General features: G+C 43.7%; 1 protein-coding gene across 3 annotated transcripts in view; it reads right to left on the reverse strand.

The window, feature by feature from the left end:
• Positions 1-22,188, reverse strand: part of ppp3ca (protein phosphatase 3 catalytic subunit alpha) — a 214,661-nt gene extending 192,473 nt beyond the window's left edge. For 2 of the 3 annotated variants that reach the window (XM_062982376.1, XM_062982375.1), the window contains exon 1: positions 15,539-16,187. In XM_062982376.1, coding sequence (XP_062838446.1) covers positions 15,539-15,596 — 58 coding nt within the window. In that variant the 5' untranslated portion in view covers positions 15,597-16,187. Of the gene's footprint in view, positions 1-15,538; positions 16,188-22,151 lie in introns of those variants that run through there. The other variant, XM_062982377.1, reaches the window with a different exon arrangement.
• Between the last annotated feature and the right edge of the window lie 1,275 nt (positions 22,189-23,463).

The following is a 23,463-nucleotide window of genomic DNA, read 5'->3' on the forward strand; positions in this document are numbered from 1 at the left end:
CAAGAAAAAGTTTCATTGTTGCATACAAGAAAATCTTCATCAAATGCCACTGTTTGTTTATGAAAGGCATAATGGATAGTACAGTAGAGTCTCACTTATCAAAGCTAAATAGGCCAGCAGAAGCTTGGATAAGCGAATATCTTGGATAATAAGAAGGGATTAAGGAAAAGCCTATTAAACATCAAATTAGGTTATGATTTTACAAATTAAGTGCCAAAACATCATGTTATACAACAAATTTGACGGAAAAAGTAGTTCAATACGCAGTAATGTTATGTTGAATTTCTGTATTTACGAATTTAGCACCAAAATATCATGATATATTGAAAACATTGACTACAAAAATGGCTTGGATTATCCAGAAGCTTGGATAAGTGAGACTCTACTGTATTTAGTTACAGGAAAATAATGATTGAGCCATGAGCAGATTCTAGAAAAATGGAGCTAGATACAATTGCTAATCCCAACTAGAGTAAACCCACTGAATCAACGGGAATTTTAAAGTTAACACTGAAATTCCACTGAATTGATAGGGCTGATTGAGCTTTTACTCCAGAATGCTGCTGTCATAGAAAATTCTCTCCACAGGCATCCTTAAACACAGTTGATGAAGTTGGGAATGACTGCTGAAATTAAACACTATTTTCCTCGCCCTTCTTTATACCTTTATTTTTGCACTATGAGGGCCCTACATTAGATAAGGCCTGAGTTCCCCATAATGATCGTGGAGACACTTTGGCTTAATGATATCCAGAAATATGAATGAAAAACCAATCTATTGAGTGCTCCCTGTGTCAGTAGGTCAGTAATGCATTAAAGACACAGTGATGAAATCTGAACATATAAAGAAGATCAATATGCACAAGTGTCCCATAAAACACAGAATTGGTGATTTAACAACTGCAAACCCTTCTTTCTCCCTGAAATAAACCCAAGAAAGAAAAGGGTTGCTGTAAATAGAATTTAGTGGTTAACAACTGTGCTTTGGTCAGGGACAATGGACAACTTCAAGCTTAGCAGGCTAACTGGACAATGCAGAACTATCTTCTTTCCCAAAGAGGTCAAACTAAAAATTGCTCATTACATGATGTATACAAGGGGTTAATTTATAGCATACACTGCTGGGAAAGATAGCTTAAGAGAATTGCAAAAATTTTGCACAGATCTCGATGTTGGTCTTCAGCAGAGATGGGAATCATACAGTCTCCAAGACTGCATCTCCCAACAGCCATAGTCAGCAAGGACAATATTGGGAAATCTCTGGGCCATATCCCCACCCCTGAGAAAGGGTATTAATACATGCACACAGACTGCCACCAAGCCTGTTTTTGGTGTTGCCGGTCTATGGAAGCATGTAATCCTTGGTTAACGGTAACTGGATATTTCCTTCAAGGCTTCAAATTAGATTGGTCTGACGTATTAGCCAAGTCCTCAGGTTTTAAAAAAGAGGGGGGAAACAAGTAACCAAGAAAACTAAAGACATTTGTGATTTTGAACCCCACTACAATTTTATTCCAGTTTTACTCACCCTTAAAATACCAGTAACAGATTATAGTATCAACTTGTAAAGGACATATCTTCTTATGGAAAGAGAAGAAAATGGAAGAGCCGGAGTCAACTAGAACTAAAAACATAGGCCTGTTTCTTTAAAATATGGTTCATGTAACCACATAAAATAGCACATTCACCAAGTTCTGCCTTGAAGTGGCATTCATTTTTGTAAGCTGTGGCTTCATTCATTTGTCTTTATGAGACTTTTTGAAGGATACATAAGAGCAATAAATATACCTTTCAACATGATTTATAAGTAACATCACCCTCAGCTGTAATGCTTACTTTTGCTATGTTTAAGCAACAGAGGCTAGAATTCATATAAAAATACTCTTAAGAACATATTTCCAGTTTTTAAAGATAGAAATCAAAACATTTATGAGTGCTGCAGCTGCTAAAAAGATTCAGAGAGAGAACCAAAATGTTTTAATGTTTTTTCCCCCCAAACACTGATTAAGCAAACTTAATCAGGCATTTGGGATAAGTACTGAATACATTTACCAGGTCCATCGGATTCCTATTACACCCTTTCCTTTTTTGGATAAACAGGAAGAATACTGTGTTGTAAGAATAACTTTCAGAGTGCAGAAACAGAAAAGAGTTCAATATAATATCTAAGTCTTTGCTTTATCCAATACCCACTCAAGTAAACTTTAAATCATAATTACAAGTTTGCTCTCTGAGATCCTCAAACTATACATGTTTTATAAATGATGTTTCTTAACTACAACTTTCAGATGGTATACTCAGAAATGGAAGTTGATGTGCTCTGCTACGCTGGCACAAGTTTGAAGCAATAAGGAAGTGGGCAAAGCTGCTTTCATGATGCCGGTGTCTAGAAATACCTCTCAGACAGGAAGAAACAAAAAATGATTGGGAAACACTTGCTCTCAGCAAACTTCTGCCATCAAGAATCTAGCTGTAAGTTAATTGCATCTACAATTCATTCCAAATAGACGCTTTTGAACTGTGGTGTTGGAGGAAAATTCTGAGAGTTCCTTGGACTGCAAGGAGATCCAACCAGTCCATCCTCCAGGAAATAAAGCCTGACTGCTCATTGGAGGAAAGGATATTGGAGGTAAAGATGAAGTACTCTGGCCACATAATGAGAAGACAGGAAAGCTTAGAGAAGATAATGATGCTGAGAAAGATGGAAGGAAAAAGGAAGAGGGGCCGACCAAAGGTAAGATGGATGGTATCCTTGAAGTGACTGGCTTGACCTTGAAGGAGCAGGGGGTGGACAGCTGACAGGGAGCTCTGACACGGGCTGGTCCATGAGGTCACAAAGAGTCGGAAGCGACTGAACGAATAAACAACCACAAGCTGGCCTTCTCCATATAGTTCTAGTACCACACTGTTCTGTATTAACAGAACATTAAAAAAAAGAATACTGCAAAACTCTGCTAACTGATGTTATGATTATCTCACCAAGTCTGATATGGCAATTGTTCAGGCATTTTATAGACTCAAAATGTCCCACCTTCAGGAACAGTGCCTGTTCTCCTGCAGTGGCATTTATCAACATCCTGTTGTGAAGACAGCCATTGACAGTTGGGGGATTTCACCTAGCTGCAAAGAAAATGCTCCCAATTCACATGCTGGATGACCCTGCAAAGCAGGAGAAGCATCTAGCTACATAACCAAAACGGGAGAAAAAAATGAACACAAGTTTCTATTTGCCAAAGCAGCCACTCCCACAATCCTGGGACTCCCCTTTATTATTATAAAAATGGAAACTGCCATGCACTCCAACCATTTCAACAGATTACATTAGCCAACTGCTAATGCCCTTTAGCATCCTTTTAGTTTTCCAGCTAAAGGGGCACTAAAACAGGAATTGTAATCACTGAAACAACTTGCACGGCAGTCCGAAGGCCCTGTTATTGTAGCACTCTGGTAGTTTATCTTGCAATGTCCACAGTCTTTCCTGGATTTCTTCATTCAAATTGTCATTTACTCCTACAGCAATTATACTGTTTATGTGTCAGATACGAAGCAGTCTTATGACTTGTGGCAGTGGGAGAAGAAACTCAGAGTATGAAAAAGATATGCACACATCTACCTTCTTTATTTTTATACTGGCATTACACAAAAATGTGAACTTTTTCAAAAGACAAGCAAACATGCAGAACCGATTGACACGTGCTTGTTGATATAAACTGCTTAACAAAACAGATATTAATTTAATACTGTTCCCCTCTCTTCACCTGGACAAATGCTGGAAAGCATTAATGCAAAACTAACCTTATGCATTGCAGCCTTTGTCATCAACTGTAAAAGAGAGCCTGACATCACACATCAGAACATGGAATTTCCAATGAATATTGGAGTAAAAGACAAATGTCTCAGACAACCCTCTATCACTGGCAGAGGCTAATATTAATGATTGTAATCACATTTCTCTTGATAAAAGAATTCTATTGGGTTGTTTTTGGAAACTGGTAGTTACAATACAACACTTACCTTTTCAGTTGTATTGTTCTTGTTTTTTAAATGGTAGCTTGTCATTTTAAAACAAGGGAAAGGTAAATAGATTGCAGGTCCTATGAGCAACTTCTTTTTTTAAAGTCCTTAATGGTCTTCTCTGTCTAGAAATCCTCCACTACTCATGGGAAATTCCTGCCAGCAATTCTGCTAGACATCTAGGACTTGAATCACATCTCTCAAGTGGATGCTGTAATGCTTGAGCGGCCCTAAGGCAAGTAAATAACTTTTTAACCCCCTTCTGATACAGCTATAAAGACATACAATTTAGTATTTTCTTGAGATTTGTTAGGACTTAAGCTAAGCATGACTTCAAAGTCACTATGGTTTGCCATTAGGGGTCCTGACTCTAAAAGTCAATTGTAGCATGAGAACACAGCTGTAGGTGTTCCAGGCTCAAATATCCACTCTGCCACTAAAATTACATGGCCAGTGACGACCTGTCGTGACTGACATGTCCCAGGGTCTCTATAGAGAGAGCAATGCAGTTATTTATCAGAAATAAGTGTCACACAAATGTGTGTGTGTGTATAAAGAGCACAAATGAGAATTCAGTGAGTTTTCAACAAGCTCAAATTGGACTGGATTACATTATTATCACCATCATATGACCAATATAAAAGTAGAAGCCTGTCTGTGCATTGAACAGACTTAATGCTGTTACACCAATATTTGAGTGACTCTCATACAACCTTTGAAATGATGTTGGACTGTAGCTCCCAACCTCCTTCCCCACTGGTCAAGATTACTGGGATTTGCAATTCAACCACATCTGGAGGGCTACTTCATTCCCACTCTCGCTTTTGTCCAATTAAGGCACAGAGTGAGAGGTCACAGAGAAACTGAAGCTGGCATTCCTCCAAAGAATATGAAGTATTCCCCAACCAATTGGGGAGAAAACAGAAACAAGCTCAATTACGTTTCTTCAAATACCTTGCCTAACTGTGCATTGTTTCTGAATCACAGGAGGTATTCCAGAGTTGTGGTAAGTTCCCTAATGAAAACATGCAGGCTCAAAGAACTGATCAGTGCTTCATGTGAATTGCTAAAGGCAGAGTAAGGCATGCACTATATAGCACCTTCCTCAGCAGACATAGCAATACAGACAGAGCTCATTTGCTTTAATAAATATACAAGAGCTATTTTGCAATGCATCTGGGAGACACCAAAACTTTTGCGCACCTTCTAGAGCACTCTTTTAACAACACATTCCATCTGAAAGTTCCTTTGTCAACTATTCATCCCCATCTCTTTTGAGAAATATATTTTTTAATTTCCAGGGGCTCTTTGATTTTAAATCACATGCTTTTTTCTACTATTACAAGGTTTTAATTTGAGTGTTGTGTCCATAATCTTGGCTATGGAAAAACAAACACACAACTGATACATGCTTAAGAATATGCAAAGAGATCTTACAGCACCTTAGAGACTAATCGAGAGAATGAAGCTGGTAGCCTAAGCCTTCATAGACTATTTCTTCAGATGCTTCAGACTGCATAAAATTATAGTAAATCTCTGCTGAACCAGCACCTAATTAGTTGGAATTCTGAGGAGGATGAAGAAAATGTTAAAAGTGCCTCTTTCTGTCTCTTGGGCCCTTAAATCCTTTATTCTTATGATGTATAGAATTTAGAACCCCATTGTAAGATGGTTAGGAAACGTTGGTCCTTCAAGATGTTTAGCCCACAACTCCCATCAGCCCTTCTCCAGAGTGTCTAATAGTAAGAGAGGTTGCAGTCAAAAATACCCAGAGAGCCATAGATACCACAATCTTGCAGCATATGGTATCATAGAGGTACTTGCCATCTAACACTGGCCTTATTAAAACTGCAGTTTTGTAGCCAGTTACTAGGCTACAGGTCTCACTGACTCAAGGAGACTCATTTCTGAGCATGTACTCATAGGAATACAGAGCTCTTTCAAACTTTGATCCAAGACCATTCTTGCCTTTAAACGTTTTAAATGTTGTAAATCCCTTCTCCTAAATGTTTGGGATTAGAAATGCTTTGACTTCGTTGTTTTGTTTTGTTTTTCTTTGGGGGGATTGGATGCTGTATTTGAATGATATAATAAGATAAAATGCCTTAAACATATAGCCTGGAGGTAACTTTATACAATAATTTTTAATAATGTTGTGCATGAAACAAAGTCTCTGTACACTGAATCCTCAGAAAGCAAAGATGTCACTATCTAAGCCATCCAGGTAGACAATATTTTATTTTCGTTTATTTCAGGATTTGAAATCCCAGGTAAGGCATGTTCAATCCATAATTTTGTAAAATAATATAGCTCAGTGGTTCTCAACCTATGGGTCCCTAGGTGTTTTGGCCTTTGACTCTCAGAAATCCTAACAGCTGGTAAAATGGCTGGGATTTCTGGGAGTTGTAGGCCAAAACATCTGGGGACCCACAGGTTGATAACCACTGGTCTAATCCATATAATCTGTCAATTGTATAATTACAACATAATAACTGGCCAATACTTTATACCATGGGCACCATTTTTCTACTGCATAAGTAGCAAATATATAGGATAGGATGATATTCTTGATCCAGCGGTTACAAAGAGGTTATTTCTTCCACAAAAGCCAAATACAACAATACATGTTCTAATAACTATCATACATTTCTTCATAAGACATTAGGCAGCCACTTAATGCAATGGGTTGGAACAAAATGATGTTCCACCACATCTCTGGCACCTGCTTGGTATGTACAGCATATATCGCAATACAGTTATGTATTAAGAATGATGCAACTGAAAATAAATAGTGGAAGCTTTTTTCTGCATACTTTCTGCTTCCATATTCTCATTCTTCCAGATTGTTTCATGTAGATATGAGTCTTTCAAGGCAAGCTCTGAACAAATATGACCAGTGCCACAATTCATTAATCATAATTACTCCTGGGGAAAGGGAAAACAGGTGTAGTATTAGCTTACAAAACCTTGCTGTTAAGCTTTCAGAAGCTCTAAATTCATGTGGGCTCATACCATGGACAGATAGTTATTAACATTCTGAAAGCGTACCTAAAACAAGTAGATTGCTATGGGTGCTTAAGAGTCTTAACCACCTGGGTTTCAACATGCAATACCACATTCCAGTTACATTTTTTTCAGGATGCTAGGAATTTGGCATCCTGGGACAAAGCAGGGAAAGCTAAAACTGAGACTTAAAAGGACAGCAGAGCAAGATCCTCATAGCCAAAACTTCGTATTAAGTCATCTCTTCCATTGCCTCAACTGTACTGGACCAGTCCTTGGAAGAATTAAGATGAATAGAACAAAAGGTTGTGAACTTCTCTGGCTGATCAAGTGGTATACAGATAAAGAATCTATGGGTACAACTCAATTCTGAAAAATTAAACACAGGGGCATACAACACAAGGTTTTACATATTATTATACAAGACTTAATTATTCCAGACCTGCAGAGAGGGGAGGGGATAATGTCCATAGATTCCATGCAAAGTCTCCTCATGAAATTGAATGCTTATGCTCTAGTGATGTAAATCATAAAGAAAATCACTACAAAGACAGAAGGCTATTCGTTCATACACCCTTAACAGGAAGATAGTATTTATTTATCGTGTCAGAGGTGAAACCGAGGGTACAGTTGTAATACATTAAGAAACACAAAGTTTAAAACTTGGCATTATACTAAATGTCCTTTGTCCAGAATCTGGCCACTTGGAGTGCCTCTGGTGTTCTCCACTGTGCATGTGGCAGGGTTCAGACCACATTGTAATAAGTGGTCTGTGGTTTGCTCTTCCCCACACCGCTTGTGCCATCACCACCCAAAAGCAGGGAGCTTTGAAATGGTTGAACAGAAGCTCTCCGAAACTTTAGGTGCTCTTACTGCCTCTTACACGGAAAACCAGCTGATCCCTAATCTTTCTAAAACAGATATGTGCCTTTCACTTTAAGAACAGACAAGCATCTCGAGCTCTGAGGATTACCTGGGAAGGAATCCCACTGGAGCATTGCAGCACACAAAAATACTGCGAAGTTACCCTGGACCATGCTATGACCTACAAGAAGAACTGCTTGAATATGAAGCAAAAAGTGGGTGAATGGCACAACCTGGGGATCACAACCAGATACAGTGAAGACATCTGCCCTTGCGTTTTGCTACTCTGCTGCTGAGTACGTATGCCCAATGTGGAACACATCTCACCATGTTAAAACAGTGTACGTGGCTCTTAATAAGTTTGTTGTTGTCATGTGCCTTCAAGTCATTTCCAATTTGTGGCAAGTGGGGATTTTGTGATAAGGTTTGTTCAGGGAGTGTTTGCCTTTACCTTCCTCTGAGGCTGAGAGTGTGTGACTTCCCAGAGTCATCCAGTGGATTTCCATGACTCAGCAGGGATTTAAACTCTCATTTTTAAAGTCATAGTCCCACTTAAACTACTGCACCACACTGGCTGCCCCCTCTACTTGTGCATGCATTTGGCATATAGAGTTCCTAAGTAGGTTTATTTCACATGAACTGGCCTCCCACACCATAAAGAGCAGTGGGACTGCATAAAGTTGGGATTTTTAAAGGGCAAACCATAAAATGTATGTATAACTAGGGGGAATGTCTTGCAGAATTTCAGGAAAGTATTATTTAAAATATCATTCCACAAGACAAAGATCTTTGTGTGTACTGTATACAACAAAAAGGAGGATTCGCAAAAGTAAATAGACACATTCCCAAATGCCACTTGATGAATCTTTTCCTTCCATTTTCATCTTGTGAATACAGTCTACCTTAAATCATATTATGTATCAAATATCAGGAACAGTCTTTTTTAAAATGTAGGCATTTTTCACCCCCTCAAATCTACCGCCAGCGATTACATAATAGCGCCTACCTACAAGCTCCTCTGAAAAACGAATTCTTGCTATAACAAAACACCTTCAGTTCTCTGCTGTGAATTTTTGAAGTTAAGAGTATCTTAGCACTTTTCCCTCTTCCCATGTCACCTCACTGCAGCAAGAAGGTTATGGGCAGTTTTTTTTTTCTCATACAACTAAGAAAATGGTCTTAAGTCAAAATGGAAGTTTCATTCCAAAACAAGCTTCTCTAATATAATTCCAGTGATTAGAAGGCTCCCCATGATCCATTCCCAATACCCTGAATCCAAGTACAATACCGAAAGAATAAACATTTATGAGAATTACCAAAATGATCACTCCCTTGAGGAGGAAACTATTGGCATAATTTTAATACATTCTAAGTATTCAAAGCAAACACCAAGGGAAGGGATCCTATGCATATTTACTAAGAAACAGTGGCCAAAAACAAGGTGAGACTTACTTTGGACAACCAACACATGTGGAGCTGTCCAAAACATTGAACAGTTTTGATCATTTAACATTTGAGCAAGAACATGACATAATACCGCTAGTGATAACATAAACTTTCTACAATGTATCCACTTGTGTGTGTGTGTTAAGACAGAAGTGTGATTTAACAAAGGTAACAACAGGCCCACTGCAGTTCCATCGCTGATTTATGAGACTCAGAATCCTCCATCACTGACCATGTTTACTTGCCTTTGGGGAACTGAAATCCAACAGCATGTAGCGACTCGCATTTAGCAACCATAGTATCATTCTCATTTTTAGAACCACAATGTATTATGCCTCGTAAAGTGTAACATTACATGTTTGTTGAATGTGCACCAAAACAGGTTAAAGTGTTCCCTGCCTTTTATTAATAAAATACAGGCCTGTTGCACCATCACTCCCACTTATTTTAATTGTCTTTGCATAAAACATTCTACAGCAGGGAAGAATCTGGCTGATCAAATGATCCTCTGGTTAAGACGTTATAGAACTCTTTGTTATATTTCTACTATAGGAAAAACTGAAAGAACTGAAGGTTAGGTAAAGGTTTCCCCTGACGTTAAGTCCAGTCATGTCTGACTCTGGGGGTTGGTGCTCATCTCCATTTCTAAGCTGAAGAGCCGGTGTTGTCCATAGACACCTCCAAGGTCATGTGGCCGGCATGACTGCATGGAGCGCCGTTACCTTCCCACCAGAGCGGTACCTATTGATCTACTCACATTGGCATGTTTTCGAACTTCTAGATTGGCAGAAGCTGGAGCAACAGCGGGCGCTCACTCCGCTCCCAGGATTTGAACCTGGCACCTTTCGGTCTGCACATTCAGCAGCTCAGTGCTTTAACACACTTCGCCACCGGGCGAAGTTACATCCACATTAATATGGCATGAGCTTTACAAATATCTTTTGAAGAAGCCTTATGAAATGTAGACCTTTAGATACCAAATCCTCCCACTCTGTACTTTGTGACAATGGTATGTTCTTGACTTCAGAGTGCTCTTGGTTTAATTTGGAAAATATATCTAAAACACCTTGACCTGTTAATTGCTTTATTTGCAATTGCAGGTCCACTCAACACATATTTATCAAGAAGTACAGCTGGCAGAATAAAATGTTGTTGTTGTTTTTTTCTTTTTCAGTTAAGCATTTATGTACAGCCCTTAATAGTGTAATGCTGGCACTCAAATTGGTGGAAAGCCAAATATTAAAGAAGGCATCCATTTTCCAGAATAACAAACCAAGAAAGTCAAATATTTGGAAATTCCTCTAAACTACATGGAATCTTTCACAATGCTTATGCAGTTTAGGCTTCCATTTTCAGAAGATGAAATAAAGAAGTCCAACAATCACTGCATCTGCAGTGATATAATGGTTCGGGCCCTGCCTATCTTTGCAATCGCATCTCGTCCTATGTGCATGCATGAGCATTAAGATCTGCCGGGAAGGCCCTTCTCATGGTCCTGCCACCGTCACAAGCCTGGTTGGTGGGGACGAGGGAGAGGGCCTTCTTGGTGGTGGCCCCCAGGCTTTGAAATGCCCTCCCCAGGGAGATTAGGCCGGCCTCCACCCTGTCCTCCTTCCAGAGGAAATTGAAGACTTGGATGTTTAGACAAGCCTTTAAGAATGTCTAGTCCAATGGTCTGTAATTAAGCTACAGCACAGCACTTTCATCCCATTCCCTTGTTCCTTAGCTACAACTTGCACTATCTCTTTCTTTTCTTCTTGTTTACAGTTGGCCATGTTTTTACGACAAATGACACTATAGGTTATTGGACACTGTTCTGAATTCAAATTGTTGTTTTACATACTTGTGGTTTTATTTTGAATTGTTCTGTCTGTTTATTTTATGAGGTGTTTTAGGCACCTCGTGTCATATGTAAGCCACGCCAAGTCCCTTCGGGGAGATGGAGGCGGGGTACAAAAATAAAGTTATTATTACTATTATTAGTAGTAGTAGTATTGGAGGTATAGTCTCTGGAATCACTTAGAATTGTATGAAAAATGTCCCAAATGTCAGCATCATTGAGCTCAGTGTCCTTGCTCTCAGGTTCAGTATATAATCTGGTTGCGGTCTTGCAAGACAGCCCAAATTATGTCTGTTCAGAAATACTGAACTTAATGGAAATTAAATCTCTCCTAAGTGCTTAGGTTTTCCAGAGACAAAATGAATTTTGCATTGTAATGTAGAAAAACACTGAGATGCAGGAGAGCCATATGTAAGAGTTGGAGTTGATCAATAACTGGCAGACTTTAAAGAAGGCTTGAAAAATTTGTATTGGTCCCCAGAGCATTGTACAGAACTAGGCCATAAGGGCAGTGGTTCAATGGGTTAAACTCCTGTGCTGACCTAAAGGTTGGGTTACTGACCTGAAGGTTGCCAGCTCAAATCCGCAAATTGGGGTGAGCTCCTGCCTGTCAGCTCTAGCTTGCGGGGAAGCTTGAGAGAAGCCTCCCAGCAGGATGATAACACATCCGGGCATCCCCTGGGCAACGTCTCTGTAGACTGCCAATTCTCTCACACTAAAAACGACTTGCAATATGTTCACAAGTCGCTTCTGACACAATTTTTAAAAGGACTTTTAACAATCCAGTGTATGCATGTTTCCTTTGAAATTTTTCTCAAACATGGAAGATTTTAAAGATGCCATCCTGATGCATGAAAACCAAGAAGATTATGCCAGCTGAGGTGGGCTGCATCCCTGAATACAGCTCCGAACATTTTACTTTGGAGAAATACTGCTAAAATCAGCAGGATAAAACTTTTCAAAATAAACAGGTCTGAAATTGGGATGGAAGGCTAAAACCTTATACGCAGTTCCTAGGCAGTATATCATATTTAATCGAGTATGGATACCTGAATCAGTATGGTTATTTAACAGATTATTCCTAGGCATATTTACTAGAAGTAAATCCAACTGTAGCCAATGAAGATTGTACATGATGGGACCTAAGGCTGGTATATTTACATTGTGGCTTCTCCACAATGCCATACATAGTTTTCCATTCTCCTCTACACATAGACACACACACACACACACACTGATGCAGCAAATCAAAAAGAAAACAAGCTATTTCGATGGCATTGTAAAAGACCCTATATGTTCATAATAACGTACGCCACTGCCAAACATGTCTGCTAGATTGCTAAGCATCACTGAGATGTAGGTTGCAGAGAAGGAGGAGGGGGAGCCCCAAATGATGGTGGGAAACTGCTCATGGCTTGGACTGGGTTCCCTTTGTGCTGGAAGGGGACATCTGCAATATTCCCCTTGAAATCCCAATGGCGAACAGGAGATGAGCAGGAGATTCGAGATAAATAATCTCTCTTCCTGGAAAGGCACTGATCCAAGCCGTGAAGGGATAATGGCATCCCTCAAAGATCCCTCCTGCGACTGCAGTGACACAGCCTCGCCTGCCTGTTCCCATCTACCAGCCTTTGCAGGATGGAGGAGAAGGAGGAGGAGGAGGAAGGTGGGTGGGTGGGAGAGAAAGAAAGAAGGCACAGGCAGACAAAGGGGAGGGAAAGGAGGCAAGATTGGAGCGTGGATAGGCAGGGGCTGGGCTCTCCTGCCTTGGAAACAGAGAAATGCCCAAATACTTTTTTTTTCATGTCAGGAGTGACTTGAGAAATGGCAAGTCCCTTCTGGTGTGAGAGAATTGGCAGTCTGCAAGGACGTTGCCCAGGGAACGCCTGGATGTTTGACCATCCTTGTGGGAGGCTCCTCTCATGTCTCTGCATACAAATCATCATCATCATAAAATAATAATAATAAATAATATAATATATGTAATATAACAATAGATATTATTAATAAACAATAATAATATAATATAATAAATAATAAAATGGGGGACGAGAACAAGATGCCAACCTGTGAGAGCTTCTCTCAAGTCCCTGAATATTATTATTAATAATAATAGTTCAATAAATATGATTAATAAATAATAATATAATAAATAATAAAATGGGGGATGAGATCAAGATGCCACCCTGTGAGAGGCTTCTTTCAAGTCCCTGAATATTATTATTAATAATAATAGTTCCATAAATATTAATAGATAATATAATATAATAAATAATAAAATGGGGGACGAGATCAAGGTGCCACCCTGTGAGAGGCTTCTCTCAAGTCCCTGTATATTATTATTAATAATAGTTCAATAAATATTATTAATAAATAATTGTAATATAATAAATAATAAAATGGGGGACGAGATCAAGATGCCACCCTGTGAGAGGCTTATCTCAAGTCCCCAAATATTAATAATTAACCAATATTATTAAATAATACTACTAATAAAATAATAATAAAATGCAATAATATAATAATGAATATTATTATATTAATTATTAATAAATAACGAATAAATATTTATAATAATAATATAATAAATAATGATAAAATGTGGGAAGGCATCAAGATGGGGTGTGTGTGGGGGTCCACTTTTTGCCACACATCAAAGCAGCCTGTTAATCAGAGGCAAGCAGCTGTGTCCAAGGAAAAGGAGGGAGGAATGGAGGGAAGAAGGAAGGAAGGAAGGAAGGAAGGAAGGAAGGAAGGAAGGAAGGAAGGAAGGAAGGAAGGAAGGAAGGAAGGAAGGAAGAGCCCCAGCTGTCAAAACCTGGAGATGCAGGGCGGGCGCGGCATTTCTCTGCAGGCGGGGGAGCCGGGCTTGGCGGCGGAGGAAGGCAGGGATCTCGCCCAAGGGGAGCCCAGGCCCACTCCCCCCGCCTCTGGAGCTCGGAGGTGGGCGGGGAGAAGGCGGAAAGGCCCCGAGGAATTGGCCAAGGGGGCGGCGGGGAAAGGAACACCGCCTGCGATGCCAAGCGCACACACCAATCCACACACACTCGGCTCCGGATCCTCCAGCCGCAAAGAAGGAAACGGAGGGCTTTCCTGCCCCCTCCTTCTCCTCCTCCTCCTCCCCCATCTTGCCTCTCTCTCTCTCTCTCTCTCTCTCTCTCTCTCTCTCTCTCTCTCTCTCTCTCTCTCTCTCTCTCTCTCTTTCTTGCGAGTGGAGGGAGGGAAGGAAGGAAGACTGCTGCAATGTAGCAAACAGGCGGAAGGAGAGCCGCAAGTGTGTGCCTCTCTCTGGCCCTTCCCCAAGGCTGAATTGGAATAGATGGCAGTGTGGACTTAAATAACGCAGTTCAAAGCAGAGATGGTGGGATCCCCTGCCTTGACGTTCTGGGTTATGTGGCTGTGTGGAAGGGCCCTGAGTCCACACTGCCATATAACCCAGTTAATGTGGAGATTTTCTGCCTTGATATTCTGGGTTATATGGCTGTGAAGAAGGGCCCGATGTGTCTTCAAAGGGGAAGATTCTCAAGCAAAACACTAATCTGCGCTGGAGTAGCCAGTGTTTGTTGACAGCCTGAGGGAATGGGAAAGGATTTAGGCTTGTTCTGCTGTTGCAATTCAGATTTCCCCTATTTTGACGTATTTCCAAGGCCTTTCCACACACCCATATAACCTAGAATATCAAGGCAGATAATCCACAATGTCTGCTTTGAACTGGGGTTCCTTCCACACAGATGAATAAAATCCCACATTTGGAATATATGGCAGTGCGGCCTCAGACAACGCAGTCCAAGGCAGATGTTTGTGGGCTTTTCTGCCTTGATATTCTGGGTTATATGGCTGTATGGGTGGGCCCTCAGACAATGCAGTTCAAAGCAGATATTATGGGCTTCTCTGCCTTGATATTCTGGGTTATAGGGCTGTATGAAAGGGCTCTCAGACAACCCAGTTCAAAGCAGATACTGTGGGCTTTTCCGCCTTGACATTCTGGGTTCAGTGGCTGTGTGGAAGGGCCCTCTGTGCAAGTGCCATTTCGTGATCCTTGAAGGAAGGGGGAAGCCACGGAGAAGAGGCTGCAGAAAGGGGAAAGGAAGGAAGGGAGCCTCCAAGGTGCAGCCCGGCCTTTGTCACGGGAGTGGGCTGCATCCTCCTCCATCCATCCCTCCCTCCCCTCCCACTCACTCCTCGCTCGGCGCCCACTTCCGAGACCCACGGATCCTCCTCCTCTTCCTCCTCCTCCTCGCAAGCCTTACCCATGTTTTGCATCCGCAACCAGACCCACCGCAGCCCCTCCCCAGAGCCTCCCCCGACGGCGAAGGAGGGGGGAAAGGGAGGAGAGGGCGTCAAGGGGGGGATCTCCCGGGTCCTTCTTACCTTTCACCACCCTCTCCGTCGTCGATAACTTCGGATCCAGCGCCTTGTGTTCCGACATTTCCAGCAGCCTGGCGAGCAGGAGGCGGAGGAAAAGGAGGAGGAGGAGGAGGAGGAGGAGGAGGAGGAAGGCGCTTCTCCCGCGCCAGACACAAAGCTGGAGGCGGCTGGAGCCCTTCCCCCGGCTGCAGCAAAGCGCGTCTCAGACCTCCTCCTCCTTCTGGGCTCCCTTCTGGGGCTCCCGGCTGCGTCTCGGATCCCCTCCTTCTGCTCCCGGGCTCAGCTCCGGCGCTTCTCCCGTCCTCCTCCTTCCCCTCTCCTTGGTTTTGGCCCCCGCTCCGGACGTCAGTCAAACCTCTCTCTCTCTTCGGAGAGAAGGCGAAGAAACGGATGGGAGAGATCTAGAGATATCCAAGTCCAGGAGGGGAAAGGGGCGCAGCGTCAGTCACCCGGCGACAAGGGCTGCGGAACAACGCATCCGTCCGCAGCGGAGGAGAGAGACCCCTCGCCTGCTCCGTCCGTCCGTCCGTCCGTCCTTTCCTCGCCTCGCCTGCCTGCCTGCCTGCCTGCCTCCTCCTCCGCCGCGTCGCCGTCTCCTTCTCCGCCACCTCCCCTTTCTTTCTCTCTTTCGCAGGGGCTCTCCTCCTCCTCCTCCTTCCCTTCCTTCCCTTCCTTCCTGCCTCCCTTTCACTCACGCAGCCCGCTCCGACGCGCAGCCTATCCCCAGGCAGCCCTCCTCGCAACCAAAACGGGAGCCACGCTGCTATTGGCTCGGGCTGAGCTGCCAATCACTGTCAAACGGGAGCCCGCGCCCGCCTTGCCTTTCCTTTCCTCCGCCCCCTGGAAGGCTTCCTCGCTCTCTCTCTCTCTACACACACACACATATACACGCACACACCCGCCTTCCTTCCTTCTCTCAGGTGTTCGCCGCCGTCATGCGCCAGGGAGCGCGCCCGCGCTCACAGAAATGTATATACACATACACGCAACACACAACACCTCCGGGTCCTGGAAGCTGGCCAGGGGAATTGTATGGACCTGGAGGCTGTGGGAAGAGTGGGAAGGAGGGGAGAAGGCTGAGAAAAAAGGAGGTTTCTGGGTTGCTGTGAGTTTTCCAGGGTGTATAGCCATGTTTCAAAGGAGCCCCCAATGGTGCAGCGGGTTAACTGCTGAGCTACTGAACTTCCTGACTGAAAGGTCCAGGGTTTGAATACGGGGAGCGGGGTGAGCTCCCACTGTTAACCCCAGCTTCTGCCAACCTAGCAGCTCGAAAACATGCAAATGTGAGTAGATCAATAAATACCACTTCGGCAGGAAGGTAATGGCACTCCATGCAGTCATGCTGGCCACATGATCTTGGAGGTGTCTATGGACCATGCCAGCTCTGTGGCTTAAAAATGGAGTTGAGCACCAACCCCCACATTACCTTGGAGGTGTCTACGAACAATGCTGGCTCTTCGGCTTAGAAATGGAGATTAGCACCAATCCTCAGAGTCAGACCCAACTAGACTTAATGTCAAGGGAAAACCTTTACCTTTACTATAGCCATGTTCCAGAAGCATTCTCTCCTGACCTTTCTCCTGCATCTATGGCAAACATCCTCAGAGGCTCTGAGGTCTACTGGAAACTAGTCAAAGGATCAGCCACTGACAGAAGGCACAGAGAGTTTCATCTATGCTGACGATCATGCCATCACCACACAAGCAGGGAGCTTTGAAATGTTTGAACTGAAGCTCTCTGAAACTTTAGGTTCTCTTACTGCCTATTACAGGAAAATTAGCTGATTCCTAATCCATCAAAACACAAATGTGTGCTTTTCACATTAAGAACAGACTAGCATCCCAAGCTCGGAGGATTACCTGGGAAGGAATCTCACTGGAGCACTGCAGCACACCAAAATACTTGGGAGTTGCCCTGGACCATGCTCTGACTTACAAGAAGCACTACTTGACTATCAAGGAAAAAGTGGGCGCTAGAAATCATATCATACGAAAGCTGACTGGCGATCACAACCGGACACAGTGAAGACATCTGCCCATGCATGTGCCCACAGAGATATACATCAAACACACACACACACACACACACACACACACACACACACACACACGTAACACACAACACCCCTGGGCCCTGGAGGCTGGTGAAGGGAAAGTGTTGGACTGGGAGGCTATGGGAAGATTGGGGAAAGAGGGAGGGCTGAGAAAAGAGAAGGTTTCTGGGTTGCTGTGAGTTTTCTGGGCTGTTTGAGAGAAGCACAGCAGCAGAAGACTCCTTGCGCCTCTGCAGTGGCTCTTTCTCTTGTACAGTAGAGTCTCACTTATCCAAGCCTCGCTTATCCAAGCCTCTGGATAATCCAAGCCATTTTTGCCATCAATGTTTTAAATATATCGTGATATTTTGGTGCTAAATTCATAAATACAGCAATTACAACATAACATTAGTAAATTGAACTACTTTTTCTGTCAAATTTGTTGTATAACATGATGTTTTGGTGCTTAATTTGTAAAATCATAACCTAATTTGATGTTTAATAGGCTTTTCCTTAATCCCTCCTTATTATCCAAGATATTAGCTTATCCAAGCTTCTGCCGGCCCGTTTAGCTTGGATAAGTGAGACTCTACTGTATTTCCCTTGTTATTGTGTCCATTAATGGCCATTGGTTCTCCTCTGCTGAGTTCTCCTCCCTTGCATTAGTCTGGGTTGCTGTGAGTTTTCTGGACTGTATGGCCATGTTTCAGAAGCTTTTCAGTTTTTTTTTTTAAATACTGGTAGCCAGATTTTGTTCATTTTCATGGTTTCCTCCTTTCTGTTTCAATTCTCCACATGCTTGTGGATTTCAATGGCTTCTTTGTGTAGTCTGACATAGTGGTTGCTAGAGTGGTCCAGCATTTCTATGTTCTCAAATAATATGCTGTGTCCAGGTTGGTTCATCAAGTGCTGTGCTATGGCTGACTTCTCTGGTTGAGTTAGTCTGCAGTGCCTTTCATGTTCCTTGATTCGTGTTTGAGTGATGCTGTGTTTGGTGGTCTCTATGTAGACTTGTCCACAGCAGCATGGTATATGGTAGACTCCTGCAGGCCTTGAAGCTGCAAGGCTTTTCAGTGCTAACCAAGGTGCTTAATAGCAGCATTCACACTTGCCTCCAACAGACAAGAGTTCTTTCTCCCATCCTGGAACTTCAACAGATATATAAACCTCCCTTGCTTAGTTTCCAATATACTTCACAACCTCTAAGGAGGCCTTCATAGATGTGGCCGAAACGTCAGGAGAAAATGCTTCTGGAGCATGGTCATACAGCCCAGAAAACTCACAGTAACCCAGTGATTCCAGTCATGAAAGTCTACAACAACACAAGCCTTAGATTGGACTGGGGGAACGCTTACGAAAGAAAGATGGAAGGAAAAAACTCCTTGATGTCCTTATTATTATTATTATGGGTGAACTACAATTCACATCATGCCAGGTTAACTGAAAAATTCCATCATCGGTGGGGTTCAGTATGCTCTCTAGTTGTAGGGTAAGCTACAACTCCCACTATAGGGAGTCAGTCCACTCAAACCCCTCCAGTAGGTTGAGTAAATCATGGGGGTTCTGTGTACCAAGTTTGGTCCAGGTCCATCATCGGTGGAGGTCACAATTTCCCTGGTTGTGGGTGAATTACAACTCCCAGAAAGGAAGGTCAGTTCCCTCCCAAACCCCTCCAGTAATCAAATTTTGGCATATTGGGTTTGTGTACCAAGTTGGGTCCAGATCCATTGGTGCTCTCTGGGATGTAGATGAACTACAACTCCCCAAATCAAGGTGAATTTTCCCCAAATACCTCCAGGATTTTTTGCTGGTCATGGGGGCTCTGTGTGCCAAGTTTGGTCTAATTTTATCTTTGGAGGAGTTCAGAGTACTCATTGATTGCAGGTGAACTATTAATACCAGTACCTATAACTCCAAAATGTCTGGGCAAATTCCCTCCAAACCCACCAGTTTTCAAATTTGGGCATATCAGGTAGGCGTGCCAAGTTTGGTCCAGATCCATCATTGTTTGGGCTCATAATACGCTCTGGTTGCAGGTGAACTACATCTCCTATAAATCCCTACAAAGACTTCCAGTATTTTCTGTTTGTCATGGAGGTTCTGTGTGACAAGTTAGTTCCAGGTCCATTGTTGGTGGAGTTCAGAGTGTTCTTAGATTGCAGAGGAACTATACATCCCAGTACCTACAACTCCTATAAATCATGGTGAATTCTCCCCAAACTTCTCTAGTATATTCAGTTGGTAATCAATTCCTCTGTTTGCTGTGTGCCATAGAAAAGAATAGGAAAGGGTTATGGGAGAGGCAGTGGGTGGGGCCATGCAAATTCCATATTAGAAAATGTTGACTATTTCCGCTACCTTGGCAGCCACCTTTCCCCAAAAACAACACTGACACTGAAATACAACACCTCCTGAGCTCTGCGAGTGCAGTGTTTCTCCAAATGAAGCAGAGAGTGTTTGAGGATTGGGACATCCGTAGGGATACCAAGGTGCTTGTTTATAAAGCTATTGTCCTCCCAACTGTGCTATACGCCTGTGAAACGTGGACTGTCTACAAACATCACACTCAATTCCTGGAATTATTCCATCAGCATTGCCTCCAAAAAAAAACAAACCCCTACAAATCTCATGAGAAGACAGGCAGACAAATGTCAGCGTGCTGGAAGAAGCAAAGACCATCACCATTTATTTATTATTTATTACATCACTTCTACCCCGCCCTTCTCACCCATCAGGGGACTCAGGGTAGCTTACAATATAAACATACACATCAAAAAACAGTTTTCATCCAATTTAAAAATCCATCAAGATTAAAAATTACAATAAAATTAAGAATATACATTAAAATTATATATAATTATACATTTAAATATACATTTAAGGTGCTTTCCATGTCCAGGTGGGGTCTGTCAGTAGGTCATATATTCATATCTCATTTTTGCTGCCACTCATGCTCAAATGCCTGGTCCCCATAACCACGTTTTTCTTCTCTTTCGGAAAGACAGGAGGGAGGGAGCCTGCCTGACTTCAATGAAGAGGGCGTTCCATAGGCGGGGAGCCACTACTGAAAAGGCCCTGTCTCTCGTCCCCGCCAGCCGCACCTGTGAGGCTGACGGGACCGCGAGCAGGGCCTCACCTGACGATCTTAAGCTTCGAGGTGGGTCATAGCGGGAGACACGTTTGGACAGATAAGCTGGGCCAGAACCGTTTAGAGCTTTATAGACTAAAGCCAGCACCTTGAATTGTCCTCGGAAGCTAGTCGGCAGCCAGTGGAGCTGGCATAACAGAGGAGTGGTAATGCTCCCTGTACACCGCTACAGTTATGCCATCAACTTGCTGGACTGGCCATGTTGTCTGAATGTCCGATTATCATCTCCCAAAGCAGTTGCAACACTCCCAACTCAAGAATAGGAAATGTAATGTAGGTGGACAGGAAAGAGATTTAAAGATGGGCTCAAAGCTAACCTTAAAAACAGTGGCATAGACACTGAGAACTGGGAAGTCCTAGCCCTTGAGCACTCTAACTGGAAGTCAGCTGTGACTAGCAGTGCTGCAGAATTCAGAGAGGCACAAATCGAGGACTTATGGGAGAAACGTGCCAAGAGGAAAGTGCATCAAGCCAACCCCTGACCATGACCACCTATCCACCTGGAAATCGATGTCCTCATTGCAAAAGAACGCATGGTCAAGAATAGGTCTCCACAGACACCTTCGCATCCACCACCAAGACACTACACTTGGAGGACCAGCTACAAGGGATCGCCTAAGTAAAATAAAATAGCAAATTCCACTCCAATGGCGAGAGTACGGAACACTGTCTGTGATGGAGGAAACACCTAAAGTCTAGGATGAAATTATCCCTGAAAGAAAGCCTTCACTTGGGTGGTGGGCAGTATGGTGTTTGTGGAAAACATTGGCAGGGCTCTTAGACATGTTCACTGTGCAATGTCATTGGAGGGAGGGCCATTGGTGTCTCCTGCATGGTGGGAGCTATAGCTGTTTGTGGAAGTGGGAGCTTGTCTGTGTAAATGGATACCCCAGAACCAGGCCCGTAGGCCGGGGGGGGGGGGGGGGGGCTGGGATTTGGGTTGGGGGGAGGGCTGAGTCTGAGTGAGAGAGGAAACCCTAGCAAACCTTTTGTCTCGTTATCCCAATACCTCCATGCATAGGGGATATATTAAGCATGGTGATCAGAGCATGATATGAATAAACATAAGAATGTGTTGTCAAAGGCTTTCATGGCCGGGATCACAGGGTTGTTGTATGTTTTCCGGGCTGTATGGCCATGCTCCAGAAGTATTCTCTCCTGACGTTTCGCCCACATCTCTGAAGATGCCTGCCATAGATGTGGGCGAAACGTCAGGAGAGAATACTTCTGGAACATGGCCATACAGCCCGGAAAACATACAACAACCCAATAAACATAACAGTTTAAAATGTAAGGCCTTCTCGCGGACCACCCTGAGAATTTCGGGAGGGGGTTGAAGCCCCTCAAGCCCCCCTCCCCCGCTACATGCCTGCCCAGAACCATACACATACAAAATGTAACTTTTATTATATGTTTAGATAGATATAGATAATTACTCTGGCTGCTGTCATTGACCATGGGTCCACCGCAGGGCCTCCTCCTCCCTCTTGGCCCCAAGGCTACAGCGAGAAGGAAACGCGGAGAGGCGCGCACGGGTCATTAGCAAGCGGGGGCGGGCCTTGCCTGTCAATCACAGGCTCCGCCGCTTTGCTACAGAAGGAGAAAGGAGGCAGGGAGGGGAGCAGCGCCTGAGAGAGGACTGCGCCTGCGCGCTCCTTGCAGCAGCAGCAGCAGCAGCAGCTCCTCCAGACACGTCTCCTTGCGTGCGGCGCTGCGGCCAACCTGGGCGCGTGGGAAAAGGGAGGGTGGGGGAGATCGAGGACAGCCGTCAGGTTTCCTTTGGGTCTGGCCGCTTTGCCGTCCTCCCGACCTGCGGCGCCTCTCCACGCAAGCGCTGGCCCTTCCACTCACTCAGCCACCCACCCACCAGCCTCCCTGCAGGCCGCTTGGGGAAGGAGGGAGGGAGGGCGGGCTTCTGCGTCCCCTTCTCATCCGAACCGCGAAGCGTGAGAGATGAGTGTTCTCTGTCAGGAGAGCTCCCCCCTCCCCTCTTTGGCGCGGGGTGGGAAAAGCGTCAAAGCCCACGTGCTCCCCAAGTGACGCCAACAATGCCTTTTTAATCCGGAATGTGATCCCTCTCGGATCGCTCGGAGAAGCCAGAGGAAGCCGAGGGGGGAGAGGCCGCGTGAAACACAACTCGGGTGTTTTTTGTTTTGTTTTGTTTCCGAAGGAAGGAAAGGCGCTCGTGGGAAATGCACCGCGCACACCTAGGCACACGCCATCGACCCATTTATTTCGGTCACGGAGCAGAAACACAAGGCATCAACCAAAGGGCATCCACGTCGTGTTTACATCCCACAGCAGGTCTCAGGCCTGGTACATACAAATGGCACGCAATTTTAAAAAAAGCTATAAACCAAAACCTTATCCAGATAAACAAAACCATTAAAATCTGTTAGAACTGATAAGCTAAACTACTGTTCTCTAAGGATCGAACTACATTAATTTATAATGTAGTCTACTTACTTAGGCGATCCCTCATAGTTTGAGGATGATTGTCTTCCATCTCTGGTGTCTTGGTGGGTTCGTAGATGGCTTGATCTGCATGTTCTCCCGCAGTGAGGACATCGGTTTCCAGGTGGAAGGCGGTCCCAGTCAGGGTTGGCTTGACAGGCCTTCTTCTTGGCACATTTCTCCCTTAAGCCCTCCATTCATACCTCTTCAAACTACGCAGCACTGCTGGTTACAGCTGACCTCCAATTGGAGCGCTCAAGGTCCAGGGCTTCCCAATTCTCAGCGTCTATGCCA

Source organism: Anolis carolinensis, chromosome 5 (genome assembly GCF_035594765.1).
Source record: "Anolis carolinensis isolate JA03-04 chromosome 5, rAnoCar3.1.pri, whole genome shotgun sequence".
Lineage (NCBI taxonomy): Eukaryota > Metazoa > Chordata > Lepidosauria > Squamata > Dactyloidae > Anolis > Anolis carolinensis.